The sequence below is a fragment of the Cuculus canorus genome, chromosome 2 (assembly GCF_017976375.1).
Source record: "Cuculus canorus isolate bCucCan1 chromosome 2, bCucCan1.pri, whole genome shotgun sequence".
In the NCBI taxonomy this organism is placed as follows: Eukaryota; Metazoa; Chordata; class Aves; order Cuculiformes; family Cuculidae; genus Cuculus; species Cuculus canorus.
Window position 1 is genome coordinate 124,025,307 of NC_071402.1, and position 25,421 is coordinate 124,050,727.

At 42.9% G+C, this 25,421-nt stretch overlaps 1 protein-coding gene across 1 annotated transcript in view; it reads left to right on the forward strand.

The window, feature by feature from the left end:
* The first annotated feature begins 4,785 nt into the window (after positions 1–4,785).
* The window catches only part of SCRN1 (secernin 1), a 37,560-nt gene continuing 16,924 nt past the window's right edge, over positions 4,786–25,421 (forward strand). The window contains exons 1-2 of the mRNA XM_054059679.1: positions 4,786–4,955; positions 15,932–16,091. Of these exons, the coding sequence (XP_053915654.1) occupies positions 15,933–16,091 (159 nt within the window). The 5' untranslated portion in view covers positions 4,786–4,955; position 15,932. The remainder of the gene's footprint in view (positions 4,956–15,931; positions 16,092–25,421) is intronic.

Sequence of the window (25,421 nt, forward strand, 5' to 3'; positions counted from 1 at the left end):
ATTAGTCCCTGTTCAGGTTACTGATACACTCCCAAAAGGTCCAGACGCCACAATATTTTGCATTCACTGAGATTTTGACTGGGAACAGCAAATTATTTTCTCTTCCGGTTATGTAATGAAGTTGCAACTTCTGGTCTGCAATTAAGTTTGATAGCAAGAGTATCCAAAACTTATCCGCAATTTCTGAACAAATGCTGCTCCGTGGATCCTTCTGCTGCTTGAGGAAATTCTTTTTTGCTGCATATGGTTCCAGTGTTTTTCCTTCTGAATTTTTTTTCATGTAGGGTCCCATATGCAGATTCTGTCTGGCTTTCTGTTCGTTTTTCTTTTGCCAGATTACTGAACTATATCTACTGATCTAATAAGTAGTGTGATATTTAATCACTCGATTACTGGATGGGGGAAAGGCTGTGGATGTAGTCTTCTTGGACTTCAGTAAAGCCTTTGACACAGTTTCTCACAGCATTCTGCTTCAGAAACTGTCTGCCTCTGGCCTGGACAGGCGCACACTCTCCTGGGTTGAAAACTGGTTGGATGGCCGGGCCCAGAGAGTGGTGGTCAATGGAGTTAACTCCAGCTGGAGGCCAGTTACAAGTGGGGTTCCCCAGTGCTCGGTACTGGGTCGAACCCTGTTCAATGTCTTTATCAATGACCTGGATGAAGGCATCGAGTGCACCCTCAGCAAGTTTGCAGATGACACTAAGCTGGGAGGAAGTGTCGACCTGCTGGAGGGTAGGGAGGCTCTGCAAAGGGATCTGAACAGGCTGGACCGCTGGGCCGAGACCAATGGGATGAGGTTTAACAAGGCCAAATGCCGGGTCCTGCACTTGGGGCACAACAACCCTATGCAGCGCTACAGACTGGGGGAAGAATGGCTGGAGAGCTGCACGGAAGAGAAGGACCTGGGGGTGCTGGTTGACAGCTGACTGAAGATGAGCCAGCAGTGTGCCCAGGTGGCCAAGAAGGCCAACGGCATCTTGGCTTGTATCAGAAATGGGGTCACCAGCAGGTCCAGGGAGGTTATTCTCCCTCTGTACTCAGCACTGGTGAGACCGCACCTCGAATACTGTGCTCAGTTCTGGACCCCTCACCACAAGAAGGATGTTGAGGCTCTGGAGCGTGTCCAGAGAAGAGCAACAAAGCTGGTGAAGGGGCTGGAGAACAAGTCTTACGAGGAGCGGCTGAGAGAGCTGGGGTTGTTTAGCCTGGAGAAGAGGAGGCTGAGGGGAGACCTTATTACTCTCTACAACTACCTGAAAGGAGGTTGTGGAGAGGAGGGAGCTGGCCTCTTCTCCCAAGTGACAGGGGACAGGACAAGAGGGAATGGCCTGAAGCTCCGTCAGGGGAGGTTCAGGTTGGATATCAGAAAAAAATTCTTCACAGAAAGAGTCATCGGGCACTGGCACAGGCTGTCCAGGGAGGTGGTCGAGTCACCTTCCCTGGAGGTGTTTAAGGAACGGGTGGATGAAGTGCTGAGGGACATGGTTTAGGGAGTGTTACGAATGGTTGGACTCGATGATCCAATGGGTCCTTTCCAACCTTGTGATTCTGTGATTTAAGTGTCTGGATTCCTACCTTGTTAAAGTGCATGATGTGTAGCAGTAACTGAAACCTGGAGTGACTATCAGTCCTGTACTTCTTGTGGCAGTGCATTCTGCAGGCATGTTAGGCTGGCTTGGCCCACGTTAATCAATTAGGATCCTGAAGGGAAGCAGGAAGAAAAGCAAATATCCCAAGGAACCCAACTCTGAACACCAAGTTGTGCAGCTGTGGAGGACATACTGACAGGGTAATTTCAGGTAAGTAGTTCTGCTGGCAAAAAGTATTAAAACCTGTGAAATGAGGCAATAGCTGAGAATAAACCTCTGACTTTGGCACAAAGCTCTTTTATAGATTTCTATATTTTTTGTGTCTTCCCAAAGTTCCACACTACTGCACCAATCTAATATACTTGCTTCCTCCTGCTCTTACACTGTTGGCTCATCCTTGCCCTTCTGACCTCCCCAGCTTGCTTTTGACCTTCCTATGTTCCCATCAAACACACTTGGCAGTCTCTTCTCCACACTAAGGGTCTGGTCTGAGGCAGGCATTGGTGGATTGTGTAGCAAGGATCCTCTCCTTGAAGACAGAGATAAAAATGTAAAGGCACTGCCTCATACCAGCAAACCATGTTTGTTTTCCTAAACCAGAGCAGTTTATCTGCGTAGCCAGGGACCTGCATCATTACACTTAGCAGTGAAACTATTTCCACCTCTGTATGGAGGCTCCATGCACTGCAGCTGAGCCGTGCTGTGCCCTGGACGGGGCCTCAGAGGGACAGTCAGTGCCACCTCGCTCTGGGCCTGACAGTGCTGGTGCTGTTCCACCCAAAGAATGGAGAGGTCTCCAGGGGTTCAGCCACTGGCAGGGCAGGAGGCTGCTGTGATACTTCACAGGCAGCTGGCAGTGAAGTCCTCAATGGTGAGGTCATCTTCTCAGCTTTATGAAGTTTGGTGGACTCCTTATCTGCTGTTTTGACTTGTGATGAGGTAGCAGCCACATTTTAAATTACCTGCTTTACTTTCTAGACTTATCCTGTGTGTGAGACAGAGGCATTCAAGTTACCCATCCCATTCTATGACTAAAACTGAATAAACAAGCCCCTTTTTTCCAACACCTAATGTCAAAGGAGCATTTGTGTCCCCTTTTGGTCCTTAAGATGGGCAGGGGGAAGACACCTGCTCCGCTCTCCACCCACACATGTGAAACGTCCATGTCTCTTCTTGGCACCATTTTCATGTCCCTGTGTTTGTGTGACATTTGAGGGGACGCCCATCCATGCGAGGCACCGGCATCCAGCACCCCTTCCCTGAGGGCAGCAGGAAGCTGCAAACAGACAGGACTGGCACTCTGTCACAGAGGGAGAGAGTAGGGAATCATAGAATCATCAGAGTTGGAAAGGACTTCTAAGATCACCCAGTCCAACCATCAGTCCAACACGACCATGCCTACTATACCATGTCTTGAAGTGACATGTCTACAAGCTTTTTGAATATCTTCAGGGGAGGAGCCTCCACCACCTCATTGGGCAGTCTGTTCCAATGCTTCACTACTCTCAGTAAAGAAGTTTTTCCTAATATCCAATCTAAACATTCCCTGGCACAACCTGAGGCCATTTCCTCTTGTTCTAGTGCTTGTTACTTGGCAGAAGAGCCCAGCACCCACCTCAATACAACCTCCTTTCAGGTAGTGGTAGAGAGCAATGAGGTGTCCTCTCAGCCTCTTTTTTTCTCCAGCCTAAACAACCCCATTTCCCTCATCTGCTCCTCATAAATCTTGGTCTCCAGACCAAGTAAGTAGGAGCCCCAAACTCAACACAATATTTGAGGTGCAGCCTCAGCAATGCCAAGTACAGGTGCACCATCGCTCCCCTGGTCCTGCTGGCCACACCATTTCTGACACGAGCCAGGATGCTGCCGGCCTTCTTGGTGACACTGCTGGCTCACGTTCAGCCGCTGTCAACCAACACCTGCAGGTCCTTCTCTAACAGGCAGCTTTCCAGCCACTCTGCCCCTGGTCTGTAGTGCTGCACGGGGCTGTTGACACTCAAGCGCAGGACCCAGCACTTGGCTTGTCGCGTACAAGCTCCTCGATGAGACTCCAGGAACGGGCAGTCCCCGGGGTCTAATGCCGACCCCTCACCCAGGCACTGCCAGAGTGGGGCAAGCGCCACAGCCCCGCATCCCTCCTTCCCACATTCCTCCCTCCCGCCCCTCCCATCCCTTCCCCCCACAACCCCTGTGCATTCCGCCCCGCATCCATCCCCCCCCAACATCCTCCGCATCCCTCCTCCTTCCTGTATCCCCCCGCATCCCTCCCTCCTGCATTCCTCCTTCCCGCATCCCACCCCGCATCCCGCCCAGCATCCCTCCCCCCGAGTCCCCCTCTTCCGCATCTCTCCTTCCCCCACCTCTCCCGCGTCCCGCATTCTGCCCCGCATCCCCCTCACATCTCTTCTTCCTGCATCCCGCCCTGCATCCCTCCCTCCTGCATTTCCCACTGCACGCCGCCCTACATCCCTCCTTCCCGCATCCCCCCTCCCTCTTGCATACCCCCACATCCCTCCTGCATCCCTCCACATCCCTCCTGCATCCCTCCTTCCCGCATCCCACCCCGCACCCTGCACCACTCTACATTCTGCTCTGCATCCCTCCCTCCCGCATCTCTCCTTCCCGCATTCCCCCTACATTCCTCCCTCATCTCTCCTTCCTACGTCTCGCCCTGCATCCCTCCCTCCCGCATCCGTCCATCCTACATCCCGCCCGGCATCCCTCCCATATTTCCCACCGCACTCCACCCCGCATCCCTCCCTCCCGCATCTGTCCTTCCTACATCCCGCCCGGCATCCCTCCCACATTTCCCACCGCACTCCACCCCGCATCCCTCCTTTCCGCATCTCTCCCTCCCTCCTGCATCCCCCCGCATCCCTCCTTCCCGCATCCCACCCCGCATCCCGCATCCCTCCACATCCTGCCTTGCATCCCTCTTTCCTGCATCCTCCCACATCCCTCCCTCCCGCATCTCTCCTTTCCGCATTTCCCCCACATCCCTCCTTCCCTCCCGCATCTCTCCTTCCCGCATTTCCCCCACATCCCTCCCTCCCTCCCGCATCTCTCCTTCCTTCCTACGTCTCGCCGAGCATCCCTCCCTCCTGCACCCCTCCTTCCCGCATCCTCCCGCATCCCTACCCTCTGAGTCCCCCTCTTCCGCACGCCTCCTTCCCGCATCCCTCCTTCCCCCACCTCTCCCGCATTCCGCCCCACATCCCCCTCTCCCGCATCCCCCCCGGCCCCCGCCCCGCCCCGGCCGGGACTGCGCGCGCAGGGCGGGGCGGGCGCCGCGCTCCGCGCCCGTTCCCACCGGCAGGGGCCGCCGCCAGGCTGAGCGGAGCGGAGCGGAGCGTCGGGCGCGCCCAGGTGCGGGGACGCTGCGGGTCGGGCGGCATCGCCCCTCGGCCTTTCCCCCGCCGGGAAATGGGGCCGGACCCGTGCCCTGCGGCTCGGGGGAGGGGAGCGTGCGGGGCTGCGGGCAGCGACCGCACCGGCGGGGGGCAGGGATGGAGGGAGGGATGGAGAGAGAGAGAGGAAGGGATGGAGGGAGGGATGGAGAGAGGGAGGAAGGGATGGAGGGAGAGGGGGAGGGGGAGGGCAGCCGGGAATGGCGCAGAGCCGGTTCCCCGGAGCCAGTGCTGGCGATGTCCTCCCCCCGAGCGGCGGTGATGCGGTCCCTCCGAGCGGCACCGCTGTGCCGTGTCCGCCATCCCTTCCCCGAGCGGGTGGGGGAGCGGGGAGGGCTCGGTGCAGGGGCTGCTGCCGGCGGGCGCTGCTCCCGCCTGCCCTCGCCTTTCGGCTGGGAGCAGGGCTCTCCCATCGCCTCCTTCCCCGCTGCCCCCTCTGCGAGCTGCTGCTTTCCCTTCTGCTCTTCTAAGGACCCGCGCGGGTTGTGTCCCCCCTTCTTTTTTTTTTTTGTTGAAGGTGCCTTTTCGTACAGTCACCTTGAAATTTAGGTGCCTCCGTGTGCCTTTCTGAGCAGGCTGTTAGGCTCAGGTGGAGCTGGGATGGGTTTGTTCGCTGGAGCGGGCTGATGCCAGGCATCCAGGCATACCTGCCTGCAAGAATCTGCTAAACCGAGATCTTTATGTGTGCTACTAAGGGCTATGTATGATTAACCTAGGTGGGTTTTTTTTTTGTTTTTTTTGTTTTTTTAAAAGACTTTTTTTTCCCTAGTACTGATAATTAGAGAAGGAAAAAAGTAATATTTAAACCAGCATCTCAACCAGAAGACAGCGTTGTTAGGGTCCTGATGCTATGAATGCCATTATGCAGGGACAGGAGTTGGACTTGATGATCCTTGTGGGTCCCTTCCAACTCCTGACATTTTATGATTCTACGTATAAATCTATCCATATGAAAAATGTCCTTAGAACTGGGTAAAGCCATCCATGCCTGTAAGATATGAAACTTTAATAATCCCATGGAAGTGATTGTGCTGCAATACACTATAAATTCTGTGATGCAAACTATCTATGTATGCTGATTTACTCAGTAGTTTAGAAAATAATAAATAAATGAACCCGTGGGAAGTAGAGTGACTGACTCATTTGATTATAAACTATGACTGTTTCAGCTGTTTTAGAACTGGTGATTTAAAGCTTCTCTAAGCATGCTGGTTTGTTCATAACATGCATCCCAAAGCCTCTACTCAAACTAAAAGAAGTGTCAAAACAAAAGCTCAATCATATATTAGAAAGCTGATCTCTGTGAACAGAGGACTTCCACTGGTTTGAGATGGATCAAGGCTGAAGTTAACTTAAACAATTTATGGTGCTGTGAACTTTTCCAAGCAGCTCAGATCCCAGAGCTTACGTGGAGAGGTGTCTAAAAAGGCAGGTGTTATTGAGACAAATGTGGTTGATGGAAATCCTTTACTGATACAAGCAGGTTTTGTTCTCCCCAGAAAAGTATTTCTGATACTTGGAGTCTGAGATTTTTCTGGTAACTTCCATTTTTTTGGAAGGAATTTGTGACTTTTTTTCCTAGTAAAGTAGTGCATGGCTTAAGCTCCATTTGTTTACTCTTGTTGGGTTTGGTATTTTTGGTAGAGCGTACTAACTTTGACTCTCCACCCTTCCCTTAAAAAGTCATCAGCCGTGGATGCTTTTACACAGCTTGCACGTGGGAAAGTGTGTGTGTTTATGCTAGAAGCTTCCAGTAAGAATTTATTTATTATGGACTCAAAGAGTTGCAAAGTTGGACATTGCCCCTGTAGTCTATTGGCCTTCTCTTTCTGTAGATTCGGCAGAGTGAGAAATTCCACAGGATTGTCTCTGTTCCTGCCTCTCTGTCAGGTACCCAAGTGCCTGGTTTCTGCCACTATGTGTTGCAGTACATCCTAACATTTGCAAGCTTCCTTGCTAGTATTGCAACGCTTGCTGTTCTTTTAGGTTATATTTTAAACTAAACTTGAGACTCCCAACAAGGTACTTAGATGCTTTTTGTTTTTTCCCCTTGTTAACATAACGATGTTGCTAATTTAAAATGACTGCCAGTCAATGTGCGTTACGAGTTGTGTGTGGAGGTGGACAGTTTCTCCTGTGCAGTAATGAACACTTAACTGAACTGCAAAACTGGATTGTACTGGCTCTGTACAAAGAGAGAAAGCTACGTGGCTAAGTATTGGGCAGCAGTTAGCGACTTCTCATTATGAAGTAGTGTGTTGTATTAAGAGGCTTTTAGATGCCAGCAGCTCCTAACAAGGGGCTCTGCCACCGTGACAGAAGCAGGAAAACAGGTGCTTCTCTACTAAATGGAGAGTGTTGCAAATAAGACCTTAGACTGCAGGCTGGAATAGCAGCTACAAAAGGAATAGAGTTCTGTGACTGCTTGGAGTCTTAATTAAGTGCGTTGACATCCACTCAATGAAAAGTCTGTATAAATAATGAATTTTCCTGGTATGTGCAGCCTGTGATGGAAATGAGACTGGATCTGTTGTCTTCTGGTTGACTGATCCTCACTTGTTTTTAAATAGAACTACATTTTCATTAACATGATTCAGATTACTAGAGGCAAAAATAAGATCCTGTCTTCTTTTGAAAGACGCCTACTTCGAAAGGCTGGATGAGGTTGTATTAGACAATTAAAATAGAACTGATTGGTCAAGGGGCTGTAAACTTTTCTAACAGCTGAAATCTTACCATTTCTTAAGACTTTAAATGCTGAAAAGTGTTACCATGCTTATTTGATGGCCAGTATCTAATTTGTTAGACAGTCTTAAGAAATCTGGCAGCTGTTGCCAAGAATATTCCAAATTTTCCCACATACAGAAAGAGAAATATTTTCAATTCCTTCCAGACCTATTATGCAGTTGCTCAGTTAAATGAGCAAAGAGAGTGTACTGCTTAGGGTAGCTTTGAAGTACAACTTGATTTTATGCCTGTGTAGGGAATTGCTCCTTCTTGTAATTCAAATGTAAAAGCAAATTTACTGGAGAAAATGGCCATCCCAAATGTCTGACCAGAATTTTGAAGTGTTGCTCATTTTGAACAAATTCCTGAGAATTTTTCGGCCTGTAATTAATGTACAAAAATAAGAAAGGGGAAAGTAGAGCATGGCTTTTTCTAAGTTTCAGCTGCTGATAACTCCTCTTAGATATCTTCTCAGACATAACTTAGACGCACAGAGACAATCAAAGTTAACTGTGGCATCTTCATGTGGTAGACTGGTGTCGTCATCCATTGGTGGTAAGGAAACAGTCAAGCAGTTTGACTGAGGTCTAATAGTGAAATGTCTAAACTGTAGGGACACAGAGAGCTGGCATGGTTTTATGCTTTATATTCAGGAACAGTATTTGCTTTCTAATTTCTTAATAAATGCAACCTTCCTCTCTCCTGATAAGTCACACATTAAAACTGTCCAAATTGTCAATTAAAAAAATAACCTTCAGTGTTTCCTTGGATGAGAACAGTATTGTTATTGTGCCTTTCAGCTTGCTGTCTTTGTTCTGTGCCTGCTGCTGAATGGATTTTGCTTTTTTATTTCTGTTTTTGGAAACATTGCTTTTCTGCAGGATGCAGAGATCACATGTCTCTATGTGCATAAGACACTGGGCTTGATTTGTAAATGGGAATAGGAGCTTGTCCTGCTTGTCTCAGGCACAGGAAACATCTTAATTTGAAGGTTAAAATAGAGGTTCAAAACCAACAGCTAAACCCTTAACAGAGTTTTCACAGTCGTAACTGACCTTTTTCCTGCCACCCCATTAAAAATATGGAAGAGTTGAGAATAAATAACGTGGCCTAGTTGATATAGTCTTCCCTTCCTAATGAGACCGCATTGATACAAATCTGAGGACCCTTGTTCAGATGCTGCCTCTCACTTTTTCACTGTAAATGTTTCTTGCAGGTTAAGTCACCCTTTCTGTTAGCAAGGAAAATGGAGTTATTGAAATCTTTAAGCATTACTGGAATAGTTCAGAAGTATTAGCACAGCTGGGTTTCTGTTTTATAGAATCTGAAAAATACAATGAGGAAAAGTCATCCTTTAATACACAGAAACAAGTTATATGTTTTCATGAATGTTTTAATGTGCTCTCTGGACTTAAAAAGCAGCTCAAATCTCTTTTGCAATATAAATGTTAAACAAAACGCTGTCATCGCCAGAAGGCACTCAAAACTTATCAGCAAGGAGTTCAGCAGCCCCTGTATTTCTGATACCTGAAGCACCTGTTCCAGACTAGGTTGAATTTTAAGAAACTATAGAAATGAGGGTGGGAAAAATTTGCTACACGATCAGTGAAACTGGTCTTCTGGCCAAACTGCTGTGGACTCTTGAGATGAAACCCCAGTGTTAACCTTGTTTTTGTGGACACACCCTGCCTTGAAAACATGATGTCGATCATCACCAGCATTAACAGTGGGTGATTTAGGACAGTCATAGGTGTGCCTGAAAAACTGGGGGTTAGGAGAGCTTTAGACTTCACCCAGTTCTATACTTAGGCTCTGCCTGTGCTTCAGAGAGCTTTTACAGTTATGCCAACAAAACTCTTGCAGAGGAACTCAGAAAATGTTTGAAAGATAAGTTTGTGTGATGTATCTATGCAACCTCACTAAGCTGAATGAAAGCAGAGTGGTGGTGTTCATGCTGGAAGGCTTGCTAGCATAGCTATGCTGAGTAATGAATGCAGGAATTATGCTCCCAGATGAAGGTTTGGCTTGACCAAGCTGAAATTTTGCCAGGTTCCAAGTCAAACCATATCAACACAAGGTAGATTTTAGAGTTAAATTCTACTTATAATAACATGAGGTGAATACTTTTCTGTTGACAGCGCTGACTGCTGGGTCTCACTGAACTTTTTTCTTTAATATCTGCTGGAGCATTATTTTGATGTCTTGTGAAGAAAAGCTTTTATTGCGGTGGTTGACTTCTCATGTAATGCATTCTACTGGTCTCATATTGGTCTGTGTGATGGTGATTGAGTATTATTAAATTTCTAGGCAAGAGACTAAAAATTTTGGTGTAGAAAACAAAAATTTCATATAGCATATTAATGGCAGAGCTGTTTCTATGTGTGCATCACTTACCATCTCATAATGGTGCCTTGTCATGAGTAGCTCTACACAGAGCAATTACTACTTCAGATTCTTTTTTCATTTGGTGTAAATCTTAATTAATGTTAACAATACATCTTAATTAACTTCTCAGAAACCCTAGCTAAGGTAACTTGTATTAAAACCAGAGGGGCTTTATGTATGGGTTTTGGGGTATCTTTAGCTTTTCTGGAGGTATAGTTGCAGGGCATTAAGTTAGCAGCAGTTAAAAAAGAGTGAAGAGCAAATATTGTTTTGGCTTAATGAGCATGAGTTAAATTTCAAGAAAGGTCCCTTTTCTGACCCTATTTTCTCACACTAATCTTTTTTTATTGCCCACTGCTTCCTGCAAGTGCTGCAATTTCATTACAAGCTTTCTGTTTTGTTTTTCAATTGAAGAAAAAAAAAGGACAGAGAAAATGACTTGCTGTTGGCAAAAGCAGTTTTATTGTTTGTGAAATAAGCTTTGGTGTTGCTTGAAGTTATAAGAACAACTTCAAAATCTAATAGTTCATAATACTGAATTTTAATTTTTGTTAATTTTTAAAATAAATAAGTCATAGCAACTATGAAACCTACAGTTGTCCAGCCAGCTTTCATGTAATTTGGTAATTAGGCAAACAAGATGGTGAGTTACCAACCCTTGAAAAGTGTTGATACTTATTTGATATGGGAGAATAAAGTTATTTTTTGAGAAGTCATTTTATTGTAGCAGTCAAATTCTTGAACTTCATAAAAGATTATTTCAGTACTAAACTGCAGCTTTCAGGGAAGCAGTACACAGTGTTATTCTAGAAAAAAAAAGCAAAAAAAGTCTTGAGCGAGTTAGTATGAAAATCTTCCTTCCTTCAGTTTGGATTCTGACTTGCTAAGCTCAGAGTGTTTTGTTGTGAATACATAGGTATTTCAGTTTTCCTGGGTCGAGGGGAAGGCTCCAAAACACTGAATAATTTATGCCTGTCCCTGTTCTCCTAGGAGTACGGCTTCAGTCTCTGGCAGTCACGTGTTCAGGAGGGGAGGATGGGAAAATGCAATGACCTGCCTGTCTGTTGCTATAACAGCACTATTTCTCTGTTCCTTTTTTTATATGTGAAAAATGACATCTAAATGAAGCTTTTGTTAGATTATGGCACAACCTTTATATACAAACTTAATTAATAACAGTTTTATTTGTCAATGACCACTCTTAAAAGTCTGATAATGAACAAATTTGGACACTAATAATGCAAGTTGTTCTAAGTGGAATTTGTGGCCCTTTTAAATACACGTTAGCATTTGTAAGGTCCTCATACTGTAAAATGGAAAATACTCTAGGGCAAAATATTCCAGATCTTGATATTTTCAACCTGAAGATTAATTTTTTATGCCTATCAAGATTTAGATAAGGGGAGACCTTATTACTCTCTACAACTACCTGAAAGGAGGTTGTGGAGAGGAGGGAGCTGGCCTCTTCTCCCAAGTGACAGAGGACAGGACAAGGGGAAATGGTCTCAAGCTCCGCCAGGGGAGGTTCAGGTTGGATGTCAGAAAAAATTCTTCACAGAAACAGTCATCGGGCACTGGCACAGGCTGCCCAGGGAGGTGGTCGAGTCACCTTCCCTGGAGGCGTTTAAGGAACAGGTTGATGAAGTGCTTAGGGACATGGTTTAAGGGAGTGTTAGGAATGGTTGGACTCGATGATCCAGTGGGTCCTTTCCAACCTGGTGATTCTATGATTCTATGATTTATGGGTTAGTTTTCTTGAGGTGGTGCTGGACAACAGCACTTCTATGTTCACTCTCTTTCAGGAGTATAGTGGTGTTCAGATGTGTTTATAAAGCCCTGAAAATTGTCGTTCCTGTTGTTTCACATTGTGACATTCAGAGCCGGATGTTGCCCAATGAATGTTACTCCTTCCTTTCTTCATCAGAGTACTTAGGAGCTCATCTGTTTTGCCATTGACAATAATGGTGATTTGTTCATAGAATTCATTTGGCTTGGCAGTCTTATAAATGAGATTTCTCACTACGAGAAAAGATCTTAATAAAGGAATTTGTTAAACAAAGCTTCTTCGTAGTGTCAGAACACAAACTAAGCGAAGTGCCATAGTGATCAGGAAACTCCAGAAAAATATGACTATGTGCAATATTGCATCCCTGCTATAGTACAGTTTTTGTCAAATAAAAAGATAGCAAGTGGAGTGTATTTGGAGCAACTTTGTGGCTGTTGCTCAGAACTGGTTTTCCAGCTTTTGTGCCTGCTGTGATTCTATGTTACCCAAGTGTGATGCCTGTTAACTACGTGAAGCTGCAGCAGTTTTATGTAGTGGCATAGCGTAATGTGCAGCTCTTTGTCTATTTCTAGTGGTTTCGTATGCAGAATGATTAGGGATATAACCTGTAATAAACCGTGTGGTCCCTGTTTCTCTTAACTTGTGGTGGCCCACCCATAAGTGTAATGATCTGCAATCAAATCAAGGGCCTGTTGACATATGGTGCAGGTTTACGTCTGTATGCACCAAAATCTAAGTCTGAGGTATGAGCTGTTGTGAAAATCAGTCCCCTATGCTAACACACTTTGTGGTAAAGAACTATGGCTATGAATGGGCAACAAAGTGTTCTTTGAGATGTTTTTGCATTGTTTCCCAGTGTTTTCTAAGGTTTACAGGATTGCTTTTCATTGGAGGAGCAAATAATCTGTGAAAAAGGGATGAACAGTAGGTGGATTTGTAAGTTAGACAGGTTTATCAGAGGTGCTGTGAAGGAGGGGTATTCTGTTTCTCCTGTAGATGAAAGATTCGTGTTTGATATTGAGTCAAGGTGGTATAATGTGAGAGGGCAAATAGTTGGCAAATGTATGAAAATGAGAACGAGGACAACCTGAGCTGAACTAAGAGAAAAGGAAAATGAAGTAGGCAAGTAGAAATGTCCTGCTTAGGTAGCCTCTGACAGACCGCTTTAGTTACATGATGGAGTAAGAGAAAAGTTCGGTGTTACGAACAAACGCAGGTCGTGAGCCTATCTGAGAAGCTGCAATGCCTGTCATATCTGAAAGGAACCAAAGTTCTGGGCAAAACTGCTACCTAGCAATCTGAGTAGGTTTAAACTATAGTAGGCTGCTGGCTAGCTTCCTTCTCTAGAAATGTAATTTAAGGTCCCAGTGCCAACTCTTAGAACAATTGTGTTTTCAGTACAAGGTTGTAACATTCACCCTGCAATGTTTAACTGTTATACAATCCCCCCTGTATGAAACATACTGTGTGTTGAAGTGAGCTCTAGTTATAGAAAACCTTACTCATACTTTCATACTTCAGAAGTATTACCATCATGGCAATTTGGTTTTGGTTCAGTAGCTGTTGGTATATTTAAAGGGAAAAAAAAAAAAAGAACCAGACTCACAAAGCCAAATGAGCCTGCTTTATTCCCCTGAGAACTTCATGAGTATGTAGATTATGAGACACGTACAGGTTTTTAATTTTTTTCCTGCCTACTTAGCCTGCTGATATGTAAAATTCTGCCTTACCTACCCTCCAATTCTGCCCTACCTACCCTCCCTTCATTCAGTAACACAATGCTGAAGCATTCCTTCCTGTCTTTTTAAGTCTGCCTGGCAATATGTTTGATCTGTAAGGTGAAGAACTTAATTTACTAAAAATTAGCACTACGTACCACTCTAACATTTCTTCTAGTCTGTTGGATGTCTAATGTCTTTCAGCTGTCCCATATATCTCAAATAAAGCTCCTTACTTTGTGTTTAGAATAAAGAAAATGTTTATTTTGAATACTGAGATTACTGAGATCCATAGTAAGCCTGCAAGTTATTCAAGATTTTGGCTGGTCTGGTGTCGAAAGATGGGTTAAAAGCACTAAATGATGACTTACCTGAAGGTGGGTATGAACTCTTAGGGTGCTGGAAAGCGATTACGTTGACATCATCAATACAGCAAAGTGAATGTATGTACTCAGAATAGTTCATAGCAAAACACTAAATGTTTTCATTAGTGATGAAGCTTGGGCAACACTCTGCATGTTGTATTTCAGTTTAATCTCAGATTCTCTGATGATTCACAAGTGATAAGAGTGGCAATTAAAATGAGGCTTTGTCTTCGTTTCTGTCTGCAAGACAGTCATCTAGAACCAATAATGTACTGACACGTACTGGCACAACATGCAACACTCTGCTGGATGTATTTTATCAGCTAAAGTCATTCGGGATTTTAGTAGCTAGTCAAAACTCTGCTTGTAAAATGGGTTTTGTTTGTTTCCTAATGCGTTTTCAACTCAATTAACTGATTATTCTTGTATATGATCTTACCTAAATCAAAAGGTTATATGAGTTTCCTAGACAGTTCATCACCTCACATTGTGTCAATAGAGGACTGTAGTTCTTTTTATTACATCCAGATAAGCTTCCTCTGAGCTGATCTGTTCTTCCATTATCAGTGCATACCTTCTCTGAAGTCTTTTTGCAAGGTTGAGTGCCAGCGTGACCTGTTCATAGTCTATAGGCAAGCTCTTAAGTGTTTTCTTTACAAACAATTACCACTTCATGGATTATAGCCTTTATCTCCAAAACACATTCTTTCTTTGGTTTAATATTGGAATCCTGATATTCTGTGAGAAGTGTGTGCTCAAATGGTTCTGCTTTAAAAAAATGTCAAACTTGAATAGTTTGAAATATGTCCAAGTTAATGATCAAAGCTGGCCTTGCATGCATCTCCACCCCCAGTGTTGTCTTTCAAATAAATTAGCAGCTTTTTTGGGGGAAACTTTTGGTTGTGTTGATTGTTTCTAAGGAATACAAATGTGTGCAGATATTTTTACTTGTTCAGGGTATTGTGGAGGAAGAAGAGGAATGCATTTATTCATTTTGGAGCTGGAATTTCTGATGCAAGCATAAGATCCATGAAGTAATCTCTGATGTCTGTGTTTAGTGCTATTTTAACAAGCAATAAACACCCCACCTTTTCCCTTTGTAGGCCTATATGCCAGAAGTTTCCCTGAATAATGGAAAAAATGTCAGATATGGCAATGTACATGAGACCACCTGCAGCAGTTTCAGAGTCCTGAAACGGTTCACAGTTTTTATTAATATGTTATCCCTGCAAGCACTTCAAGTGTTTGTGCTATCCTATAAGCATTTTAAAGAATATTCACATTAGCTTGCATAAACAAATAAACTGCAATCAATTAACTTTAGGGGAGAGCAGCCACACAGAACAAACCACAGAGGAAATGAAGTGCAATTAGTGGTTCAGCCTCTTTGTGATCTGAGTAGATGAATTGATGGGCAGGTTTTGATATAATTGTGCTATATCTTTGTTCTGTTTCTAGTTACGCCATTGTCATCCCTCAGGAATTCCTCAAACATATTTTCTCTTTCTTTTTTTTTTTTTAAGCTTTAAACTGCATGGGAGCGGAGAGAGTAAATTATTTAAAATTATTCTGTGTCTCTGCACTTGTCTGAGTCAGCAGAATACATCTGGGTCATGTGTTCCTGAGCAGCTCTGGTGCAGGACATCTTTTTTCTTTCTGTGGGGACTAAGTATACTGATTACGGTAGAGTCATCTTGCCTTTATTTCTCTTCTTAATCCCCTTACATGGCTTGGGTAAAAAGTATCTGAAAATGTCTATAATTTTTTTTACTACATTCAAATAAGCTTCCTCTGAGCCAACCTGTTCTTCCATTATCTTTGCACAATCAACTTACAGATGAAGGGAATCCATCGTCTCTTAGCTACAACAAATAGCAGTAGACTGAATGATTCTCTAATGCATGTACTTGCTTGTACACTACTTCTGTTTGTTTACTGCTCTCTTCCTTTCTAGGATGGCAGTAGCTCCTCCAAGTTACTGTTTTGTAGCCTTTCCTCCATGTTCTAAGGATGGGCTGGTGGTGTTTGGAAAGAACTCTGCACGGCCTAGGGATGAAGTACAGGAGGTGGTCTACTTTCCTGCCGCAGATCATGATCCAGGAAGCAAAGTTGAGGTAAGAGTAAATTGTTATATCTTAACTGTGAGAAATTTATATTATTGGAATAAACGAATGCTGTCTTGTTTTCCTGTCAGTGTGTGACAAGAAAATTGTCTTGACAGGTTGTGACTCTTCACCAAACCTCTCTAGAGTAGAGAGGAGACAGGATTTTTGAAGCGAAACTCAAGAGTATAACACTTTTGTTTAATTGAGGAAAAATCCATGATTCGTACTTTCTTCAGCAGACAGGTTGAACTGTTCACATCTTGTATTTCTGAACTGTGTAGCCCATCACTTTTCTTTTTAAGGGAAAAGTATCCTGACTAACTGGAACTGGAAGGAGATTTTCAAAGTTTGTCACTTGCCATATGAATTGTTTTCATTCATGGTGGTTGTTCAGCAGTCGTATTGGGGCCTGACTCTACTAAGCGTATTGCAAAACAGGTAGCCAGAAATCTCTGCCTTGGAGAACTTGTACTGTAATAAGGGAATGTCGGAGAAGGAAAACAAGAGCATAAGCTTTGAAAGCCAAACATAACTCTTGTACATATAGTTGGCGTTGATGACAATATTCTTCAACTAAGGCACCTACATCATGGTCAATTTTCGGTGCCGTTGCTTCTCTCCGAGTCCGGGCTGGATGTGGAGTCCTGAAGCTGAACACTGACACCATGGGTGTAGGTTGAAAGGGACCCTACAGGAAATAATTGCAATTTAGTCTGTCACTGCAGCCTCACTTTAATGACAGGAGAAATGAAAGGATAAGCAGATGTGAAGGATGAAGCAAGGGGACAAACGAAACAAGAAGACAGGGAGAGGGGAAACTGTGCAGCAAAGGTGGAATGAAGAGACTGAGGCAGCGGAAAGAAAGACAAGGATTGGTTGGGGGAGCCATTTTAGCAGAGAACAGAACATGATCTGCATTGTTAGGAACTTTTAGAGTCCACAGGTTTTTGCTGGCTAGCAACTGGGAAAGCAGTATTTGTGGGGTTCCCTTCATTCAGCTTCCTCCTCTCCCATGGCTGTGCAGAAGGCTGAGAACACTAGATGTTCTGTACCAGGCTGCTGTCTCTCATCCCTATAGGTCTTTTGTGGATATCATAATTGTCTCTTCCCCAGAAGAGATCCTAACGCCAGCGGCAGTTAGTCTGTCGTTTAAGTAGGACCTCTTCCAAATTTCAGAGTATTTGATGCTGTTGTTTCTAATACTTAATGTTCTCTTGAATCCTGTTGCTACCAATTTCTTGTAAAACTCATGTATTGTTAAATGATTTAGTCTTGGATGTAAAGAAATCCTCTACCCCTGTCCAAAAGCACTGCCCGTGTCTCTATTGGTATCTTGATCATAGACCTGTGCTATTATACAGAACACAGATGTGACAATAAGAAAACTTCAAAGCAGTTTTTTTTTTAAAGCTTTTCTTCATAGAAATGGGAATTAAAAAAATGTTCTGTTATTGTTGAAAAAGAACTTCCAAAAGCTGCTCTAGAGTGTTTGTATCCTTAAAGGAAAATACTTTTTAAGAGCTTTATGTTAGATTACTTTGTTCTTCTGACGTCTTTGCCCTATATCTTACTCTTCTATGAGATTGCCATAATTTGCTGAAGAGTGTAATTAAGCCTCATGTAATTTACTATGATCCTTCTCCCACTCCATGATTAACCAGTTTAATGCCTTTTATAGAATTAAGTTACAAACTGGACTCTTGACAGTCTTTTTAGAAGCAGGGAGGACAATCCCTTTGCCTAGCAGACTGCAGTTTATAGATTTATTCTGCAAATAAGCCTTCCCCTTAAATGTTGAACCTTTTTTTTTTTCTGTTTTAAACTAAGGTATATTTTGTTGCAGTGTAATGAAGGTGCGCTCATAGACAAGGGGCTGGAGTGGGCCATTACCTGTGTGATAATGCACAATGTAACAAGAAATGGCACAGTAATTATTGAAGGAAACCTGCAGGCCATGCTTATATAGCTATCAGCTACTTTGTGGGAGTGCCTTAAACAAGGGAATTCAGTGAATACTGCAAGTCATTTTAAGCGTGATCTTTGTGGCTCAATCTACCCAGACAAGTAACCCTGCTAACTCATCAATATAATTCCTTCCCTCCATGTCAGCACATTCCCAAGACACTGAACAATGGGGCTTTTCACAAAGGTCTGCTCTGTGTATGTGACAACTTTCTCAGAAGTTTGGTTTTGTTTTGCATTGTATTTTTGCAGTGGCAGATGCTGATCAGCGTTCTTACTTGTTGTAGTGGTCAGTCTAATAAACTTATGTGTGTAGGTGAAATATTGCTCATTTAAGCATAAATACAGTCCTTTTTTTGCATTTCTCATTGCACACTCCCAGATATGGATTCTAAAAATTTTTCATGTGCTAGTGAGAATTTGGTTTCTAAAAGTTTTAAGATATGAGACCGTCTTATTTTTAAGGTAGATTTTACTAACTAAATTCTCTTGTTCTTTACTAACTTGCTGCTTACTCTGATTTCCTTTCTCCTGAAGAAGTCTTGGGTGGATGAGCCCCCTCTCTTCAAATTTGACCTTTTATCCATAATTTGAAAATAGTCGTGGTTGGTTGCTTCAGTATAGAGCGGTAAAAGCTCCTTTATCTTAATAGCACACAACTTCTTATGGAGGGGTAGAAGGGGGAAAATAGAAAGGGTTTTCTACAAAGCCTATCAAATTGTGGAATAGTCAACATTTTTCTAATATGTTGGAATTAAACACTTTTCTGGGCTTAGAGCCAGCCCTTGTGGGGTAAGAGGAATTTTGTGTTCTCTAAAACTTTGTCACTGTTATGCCTTAATTTTTTGGGGTTTTTTTCTCTCTCTTTTTTTTTTTAGCTATTATTTTAAAGGATATAATCCTACCTCCCCTGGCGCTGAGTTTTCAGAGGAGCAGTAAGATTGTTTGCTGTGTTTTGCTCTGAGCACTGCAGATGTAAAAACTCACCTGAAGCTAACTGAGGAAAACTTTATCTGGTATTGCAAGATAGATATAAAGCTTGGAAAGTAGTCTTTGACAAAGTTGGCTCTGTTTTACCTGGAGTTGTCTTAGTTCTGGTGTTTGTAACCTAATCACCAGACATCATACCAATGCTACAGTTCACTTCTGGTATACTTTGATTCACTTTTATACTGGCTGTTTGGGTTATCTGCATTATATGTTGGGGTAAGGTATTCAGAATCTGGTAGCAGAAGCCGAGCAGCAGCTGAATCTACTGACAATTTGCTCTTTGGGAAGCCTCCAGCTGAGATTAATAGCAGCACACTTACAGTCACGTTACTACAGCTGGGAAGTTGAACCTGGACACCTTCACTAGGATACCTCCATGGGTAAGTGTTGACTGGCAGGAAATCATGATGAAGCACAACAGTGCCTCGATGAGACTTAATTTACTCTGCGTAGATAAAAATGGTTGTAGGCTAAAGGCTTACAATTCAGAGATTATTTAGGAAGCTGCCTTTTCTTACCTCTCAGGTGAAACCCAGTAACTGGCTGTGTAGCAGCCTGTCTGATGACATGTGCAGTCTGATGGCTTACCTCAAGCCACCTTGTTTAACCTAACCTTTAGACTTTGCACAGCGGTAGAGAGACACTGTGCCAGCAGACAGCAACTAATAAAAAAGAGAAAGTGTTTGCTGCCTTCAGCAGAGTCTAGTGCTTGGCTAATGTGAGCTTTTTCTCTGTTCTGCTCCATTGCAGGCCACTGGCCTTTAAACTAATGTGTTTGACTTTGCTGTGTCACATTATGCTCTAGCCAGTAGTAGTTAAGAGGCAGAAGCCATAACCTCCTGGATGTTTCTGCCCTCTCAAAGCCTCTGTTTTTACTGTAGGAGTGCTGCTTTGTTCCCTTCTGCTATCAAAGCAAAACTGGTTAGCTTGAACTGCTTTTCATTAATCTCTTTACTTTTTTTTTTTTTTTAAAAAAAATTATCATTATACGAACAGAGTGGAAGATGAAGGAAAGTGATGGAATTGTGTGGGGCAAAAAGCTGACAGCTGTCCCATCTTGACCTACACTGTTTTCTGGTGGCAAAACAGGTGTGTAAGTAGGTATATCAAAGTGGCCAAGAAAAGAAATCAGTCCTAGGATAACTGAGAGTTCCAAGGATATCTCCATGATGGGCTTTTTGTGGCTTGTTTGAAATCTATTTTTCGCTGTTTAAAAAAATTAAACTAATAAGCTTCATCCTTGTTTCAGTTTTAATTTTGCTTCACCACCCAGGATACTGCTAGATTTATAACTTAAAAAAAAAAAAGAGCTGATTTCTTGAGTGCTAAATAAATTTTGACATTTGGTGTCTCCGGAGAGTATTCTCAGCCTTGAGTGCCTCGCTGCACTTTGTGGTTTTTCATTTGTTTGAAGAGGTTTATGTTTTGTTTTGTTGAGCACATTTCTGTACTGTGGCTCACACGCCTGAGGCTCCTTGGCAGCTTGATGGAGTAGGTCAGAGGGTGTTTAGTTTTGCTTTTTGACAGTGGAACGGTTTGGCTTTTTCTGGCTTCTCTGATTCTTTTCTAGAATAGAACGGATCGTCCTTAGTCTTCAAGATAAGTGAGTGACATTGCTAGAGATGGGAGGCATACAGATGCAAATTTCACAGTTATTGATTACAATTAGTAGAAATAGCCAGGAACAGAAGTCAAATACAGAATCTTATGTAAAGCATACTAGGGTCTTCATAAAAAGGGAAAAACTGTTCTTAGTATGAAGAAGTAAGAGACACTCAAATGTGGCAGAAATTGTTTTTGTTCTGTATTTGTATGCTTAGTAAATGCTGCTGTTGTTTATAACTAGCTACAACATAAGGATACAAGTACTAGCATAGAGTGTGTTGTTGAAAGCTTGCTACCTGAGGACTTGTCCTGCTACTGGAGAGAATTTTATTCACCATTCTGGTTTGACTATGTGGCTGCTAGAACTAGGGCTGACTGCTTGAAATGGACCTAGGCTAGATTTATTGTGGTGTATGGCTGTCCCCACTGCAGCACACAAATTTTGCTGCCGGTAGAGGATGTCGTGGCTGTGTTTAATGGGTGTTGTAAAGTCATCCAGGTGTCTTCCAGTGTATACTTAGTGCTGTTTAGTGCATAAGCAAGCAGTGGTAACAGCAACAGCTGGCCGCTTCTGTATTGCACGTTTCTGCTTGCATATTTCTCTGTTCAGAGAATGGCTGTTCTCATTCCTTTGAGCTCTACTGCATTTGTTCCTGTAAATAAGCAGCAAAAGAATTATCTGTAAAACACATTCTGTCAGGCACATCCACAGGAGGTGCTGTGAACATGGATAGAACGACCACGTTCTATCTTTTCAGTCCTCCACCTCACCATGATGGGAGAACCGAGGTAGCCCATGTCACCGGTGGAATTGCCTCTCCAAACAGTTTCAACCAGGCTGTCAGTCTCAATATCTTGATGTCCATGGAAGCAACAGGCTGTGAGGCTGCCTCATCGCATTTTTATTATCCCTCTTTTGGAAGGGGTTAAAAGCAGCCATGATGCAACTTCTCAAGTTACTGCAGTAGTACAGATATTTTGCCTGTTTTCAAATATCTGCTATGGTACAGCAGTGCTTGAATCACCGAAGCAGAAAGTTAATACTAAATTAGAGCCTGGATCTGATGAGGAGGTGGTATGGGGTAGTATAGAATCTCATGGCCTTTCTTCAAAGATCGTTTCTTTCTAAAGCATTCCCTAACTATTGCCTTTATTATTCAGGGCTGAAGCCTATGTGATTTCATTGATATTTCATAATGAGCTGACTGACAGTGCTAGGAGTCGGGCTTCTGCAGCCTGAGTACAGTAGGAGCTGCACAATAGTTTCTTTTCATTAATGAAAGAAGAAACCTCTTGTGCTTATGACTGTCGTATCCGTTTTTGGAATACCTCCAACATATCTGCATGCACTAGCTAGGATGGGAAGCACATTTGTGCCTTGTGCTATACTTAGAACTGCCTTGGTATGATTCTTTTCTTGATACCATAAGTGAAATAAAAGAAACATCATTGGTTTCCAGCCCGCTCAATTCTTTTTAAATTTGTTGGCTGCATCTCTTTTATGTGAAGCCTCCATTCTTTTCCCGTCAGGAAATATGAAAGTATTTACTGTCACAGGGTGTGATGCCAGTTATGTGGCTTTCAGGGCTGGAGTTCTAGCAAATCAATGGAGCCTGACACCACTCACAGCCTTTGCTACCACCAAATGTGTCAGTATTCTTCTGGTTTTAGCATTCATACTCAAAGAAAAATATTACTGTTAGGTAACGCTGAGTCTGGGTGCTTCTGGAATGTTAAAGACAGCAAGCAGAATCACAGCAGTACCTTATGTCTATTTTCTTTGTCATTGCCTAGTTTGGTGCGACTCTCGGTAGAACAGGTTGCTATACTGTTGTGCTGGAGGGATTTGCCAGATCGATGGGGTGCAGGAGAGGAGTCAGAGAGGTTGTGGTTTGTGCTTGCTTTTGAAATCTTGTCATCGTCTGAGCTCCAGGTTCTAGAGATCTAATGGCCAGTGAGGTTTCCTCATGAGTAGTGTTGTCTTTCCCCTACTGTTTCCTTCTGTATCTAAGCTGTTATAAGCATATCTTCTGATTTCTGTGGAATAGGTAGCAATAGTTTGGTGAGCTACAATTCCAGTGACTGGCTTTAGTTGACCTACCTTTACAATTGATATGTCTTGCCTCCATGTGGATAGTCCAATTCCTCTCTTTCCTGCATGAAGATATTCTTTCATCTGGAGAAGAGTTCTCTGGTGTTTTGGTTTTTTTTTAAGGAGGGGAGGTGGAGTTATGAAGAATGAGAGATTTATGCTTAAAATTAATAATCTATTCTCTCATCTGGGCCTCAGTTTTTTTGAGAAACTCATGCCTATTATTAACAAATATGAATGAAATGCTTGCCTTAATACATCAGTTCCAAAAAGTGCCTGCTTTGCTGCTTTCTTAAGTAAGTAATTCTAATGTGAAGGTAAAATCTCATCAAGGCTTTTTTGTCATAGTCAATAACCATGGCAAAGGATTGCTAAATAAGAATCGTCAGTGGTAGTTTTACAAGGCCTGTCAGCTACTGTCTCACTGGAATGATTTTCTGCTATTCAGGCCTTCTAAGTTAATTTGCATAAATTGTCTGTGTACATGAGTTACTGTATGGAAGTTGAAAATAACAACAGGAAAATATGGTCCGTGTTCCATGGGGAATGTAAAGAAGCAGTATAGAAGGTGACAGCTGTATTCTGGCCTCTGAATTCATAGTTACAAAGCAAAAGCACTTTTTTTTCCCCCAGAATGCTCTGGATCTTTCAAGCAGGATCAAACAATTTCCTCTTTCCCCCTTTTCGAATGCTACCATTGACAATAAAATCTTTATAATGAATAGCTGCTTTGAAAATGCTTCAGTTTGGGATGAGGCTCTAGGTAATAAACATTTGGTAGCAAGGATAGCCAGAATATGTTTTGCAGAGAAAAAGCATTCAGCATCTTTTAGCCTATCACTTTTTAGAGTGTTTCCATAATTTTTTCTTTTAGGATATCAAAGTAGCAGTGTAAGCAAGCTTGTATAATAAGGCCATTCAGCCAGAGAATCCTGTACAAGAGGGGATTTATTGAGTACTGAAGTCTCTTCCACATTGCATCTAGGTTTTTGCTTTCTGTTATGCAGTTGAGAAGGTTCATGTCCTGGATGACTTTGCCGGATGGATCCAGTTAGCCGACCCCCTACGAGATGAAAGGAGCCAAGATGTGTGCTGCGCAGGGGTTGGCGTCTGCCTAGCTGCAGATCTGTCACCTGGGAGCTGCTCTGCTCATGTCTTTGCATGTTATGTGGGAAAGTGCTCAGTCCAACTCCTTTTTCTGCTGCTGCAGCTCCTCCTTTGCGCATCCAGGAAACACAATTATCCCTCTTCACTCACACGTACTCATTAGGTGCTCACCTGAACAGCACTGACCTAAAGCTCTGAAAAAAAATTTGCACAGAATGTCAGAAATGAGGTTTGCTTACTGACAGCTCAAATTGAGAAGGAGTTGTCTTGATTAAAAAAAAAAAAGAATATATGCTCTGGCATGGCTTGGTTAGTAAAATGAAACAATGGGTGAACTGTATGAAGTGTTTTTATTAGCTAGATCTTTGCTCCTGGCCAATGCCAGATGATGTTGCACCTCAACAGATGAGGAATCTGCCTCTACAAAATCATTAGCGTATTACTATTTTAGCAATTTGGTCCAATAGCTTGGTCAAATATTAGGGATTTTCTTCAAGAAATACAGTAGATAAGTCCCTGACAGGGTTTTATTCCTTAAGCCAAAAATCAAAATTAAGCGCACAGCAGAAAGAAAAGGGAAGCATGCCCTTACTCTATTCTTAATTCCTTAGAATAAAAGAGTTCCCTGACCATCCCTTCTTCTTTTTTTTGACATACTCTGTAAGAAATCATCCTCTTATTTGACCTATAACTTGCTTGGTTTTGTAGAAAGATGACAGCTTGACCTCTTCGCACACAATTCCTACAAGTTGTCTACCTAAATTCTTATGTTCTCCTTACATGGTCAGAGTGAAGGACTCTGTAAATGCCATTTCTTCATGGAAAGAGTCATCGGGCACTGGAACAGACTGCCCAGGGAGGTGGTCGAGTCACCTTCCCTGGAGGTGTTTAAGGAATGAGTTGATGAAGTGCTTAGGGACATGATTTAAGGGAGTGTTAGGAATGGTTGGACTTGATGATCCAGTGGGTCCTTTCCAACCTGGTGGAAAAAAAAAAAAAAAAAGATGGTCTATTATACTTTCTAATTGCACGCTAGACTAACTATTACTGTAAAAAATATTGCTCAAGACTGGAAGCTGAAGGATCCACACTGTGTAATTCTTAGAGGTAGAAAGGCAAGTTACAAAAAAAAAAAATAGCTTCTCATTGCTTTTTGGACTGATTCCTTTGGCTTTGGGTTTTAATGTAGATACCGTATTTTTTAATTTTTTTTTCATGGCAAACAGCTTTGAGTCCACAAGTCTGTTCTGTTCATCCTGCTTACTTTGATATGTCTAGCTAAATATTCCTCAAGGAAAATGTTGCAGATTACTTTCTGCAAGGAAGCTGTTATGACAGGAATGCTGGACACTAAGAACTGTCTCATAAACAGCACAGACAGCTTCAGTTTCCTCAAAAGAAAATTTTGTGGAGTTTGGTCCTTGAAGAGCATAATGTCACCAGTAATAAAATGTAAAGCCCATTCCTTTGGCTTGTACAAGCCAGTGATCTAATGATGAATCAAGCTCTCTTCCATAATGTCTGGGAAAACAGTGCTTGTTTTTAAGTCTTCGGGCAAGGGAAAAGTAAATATGTTAGAAAGA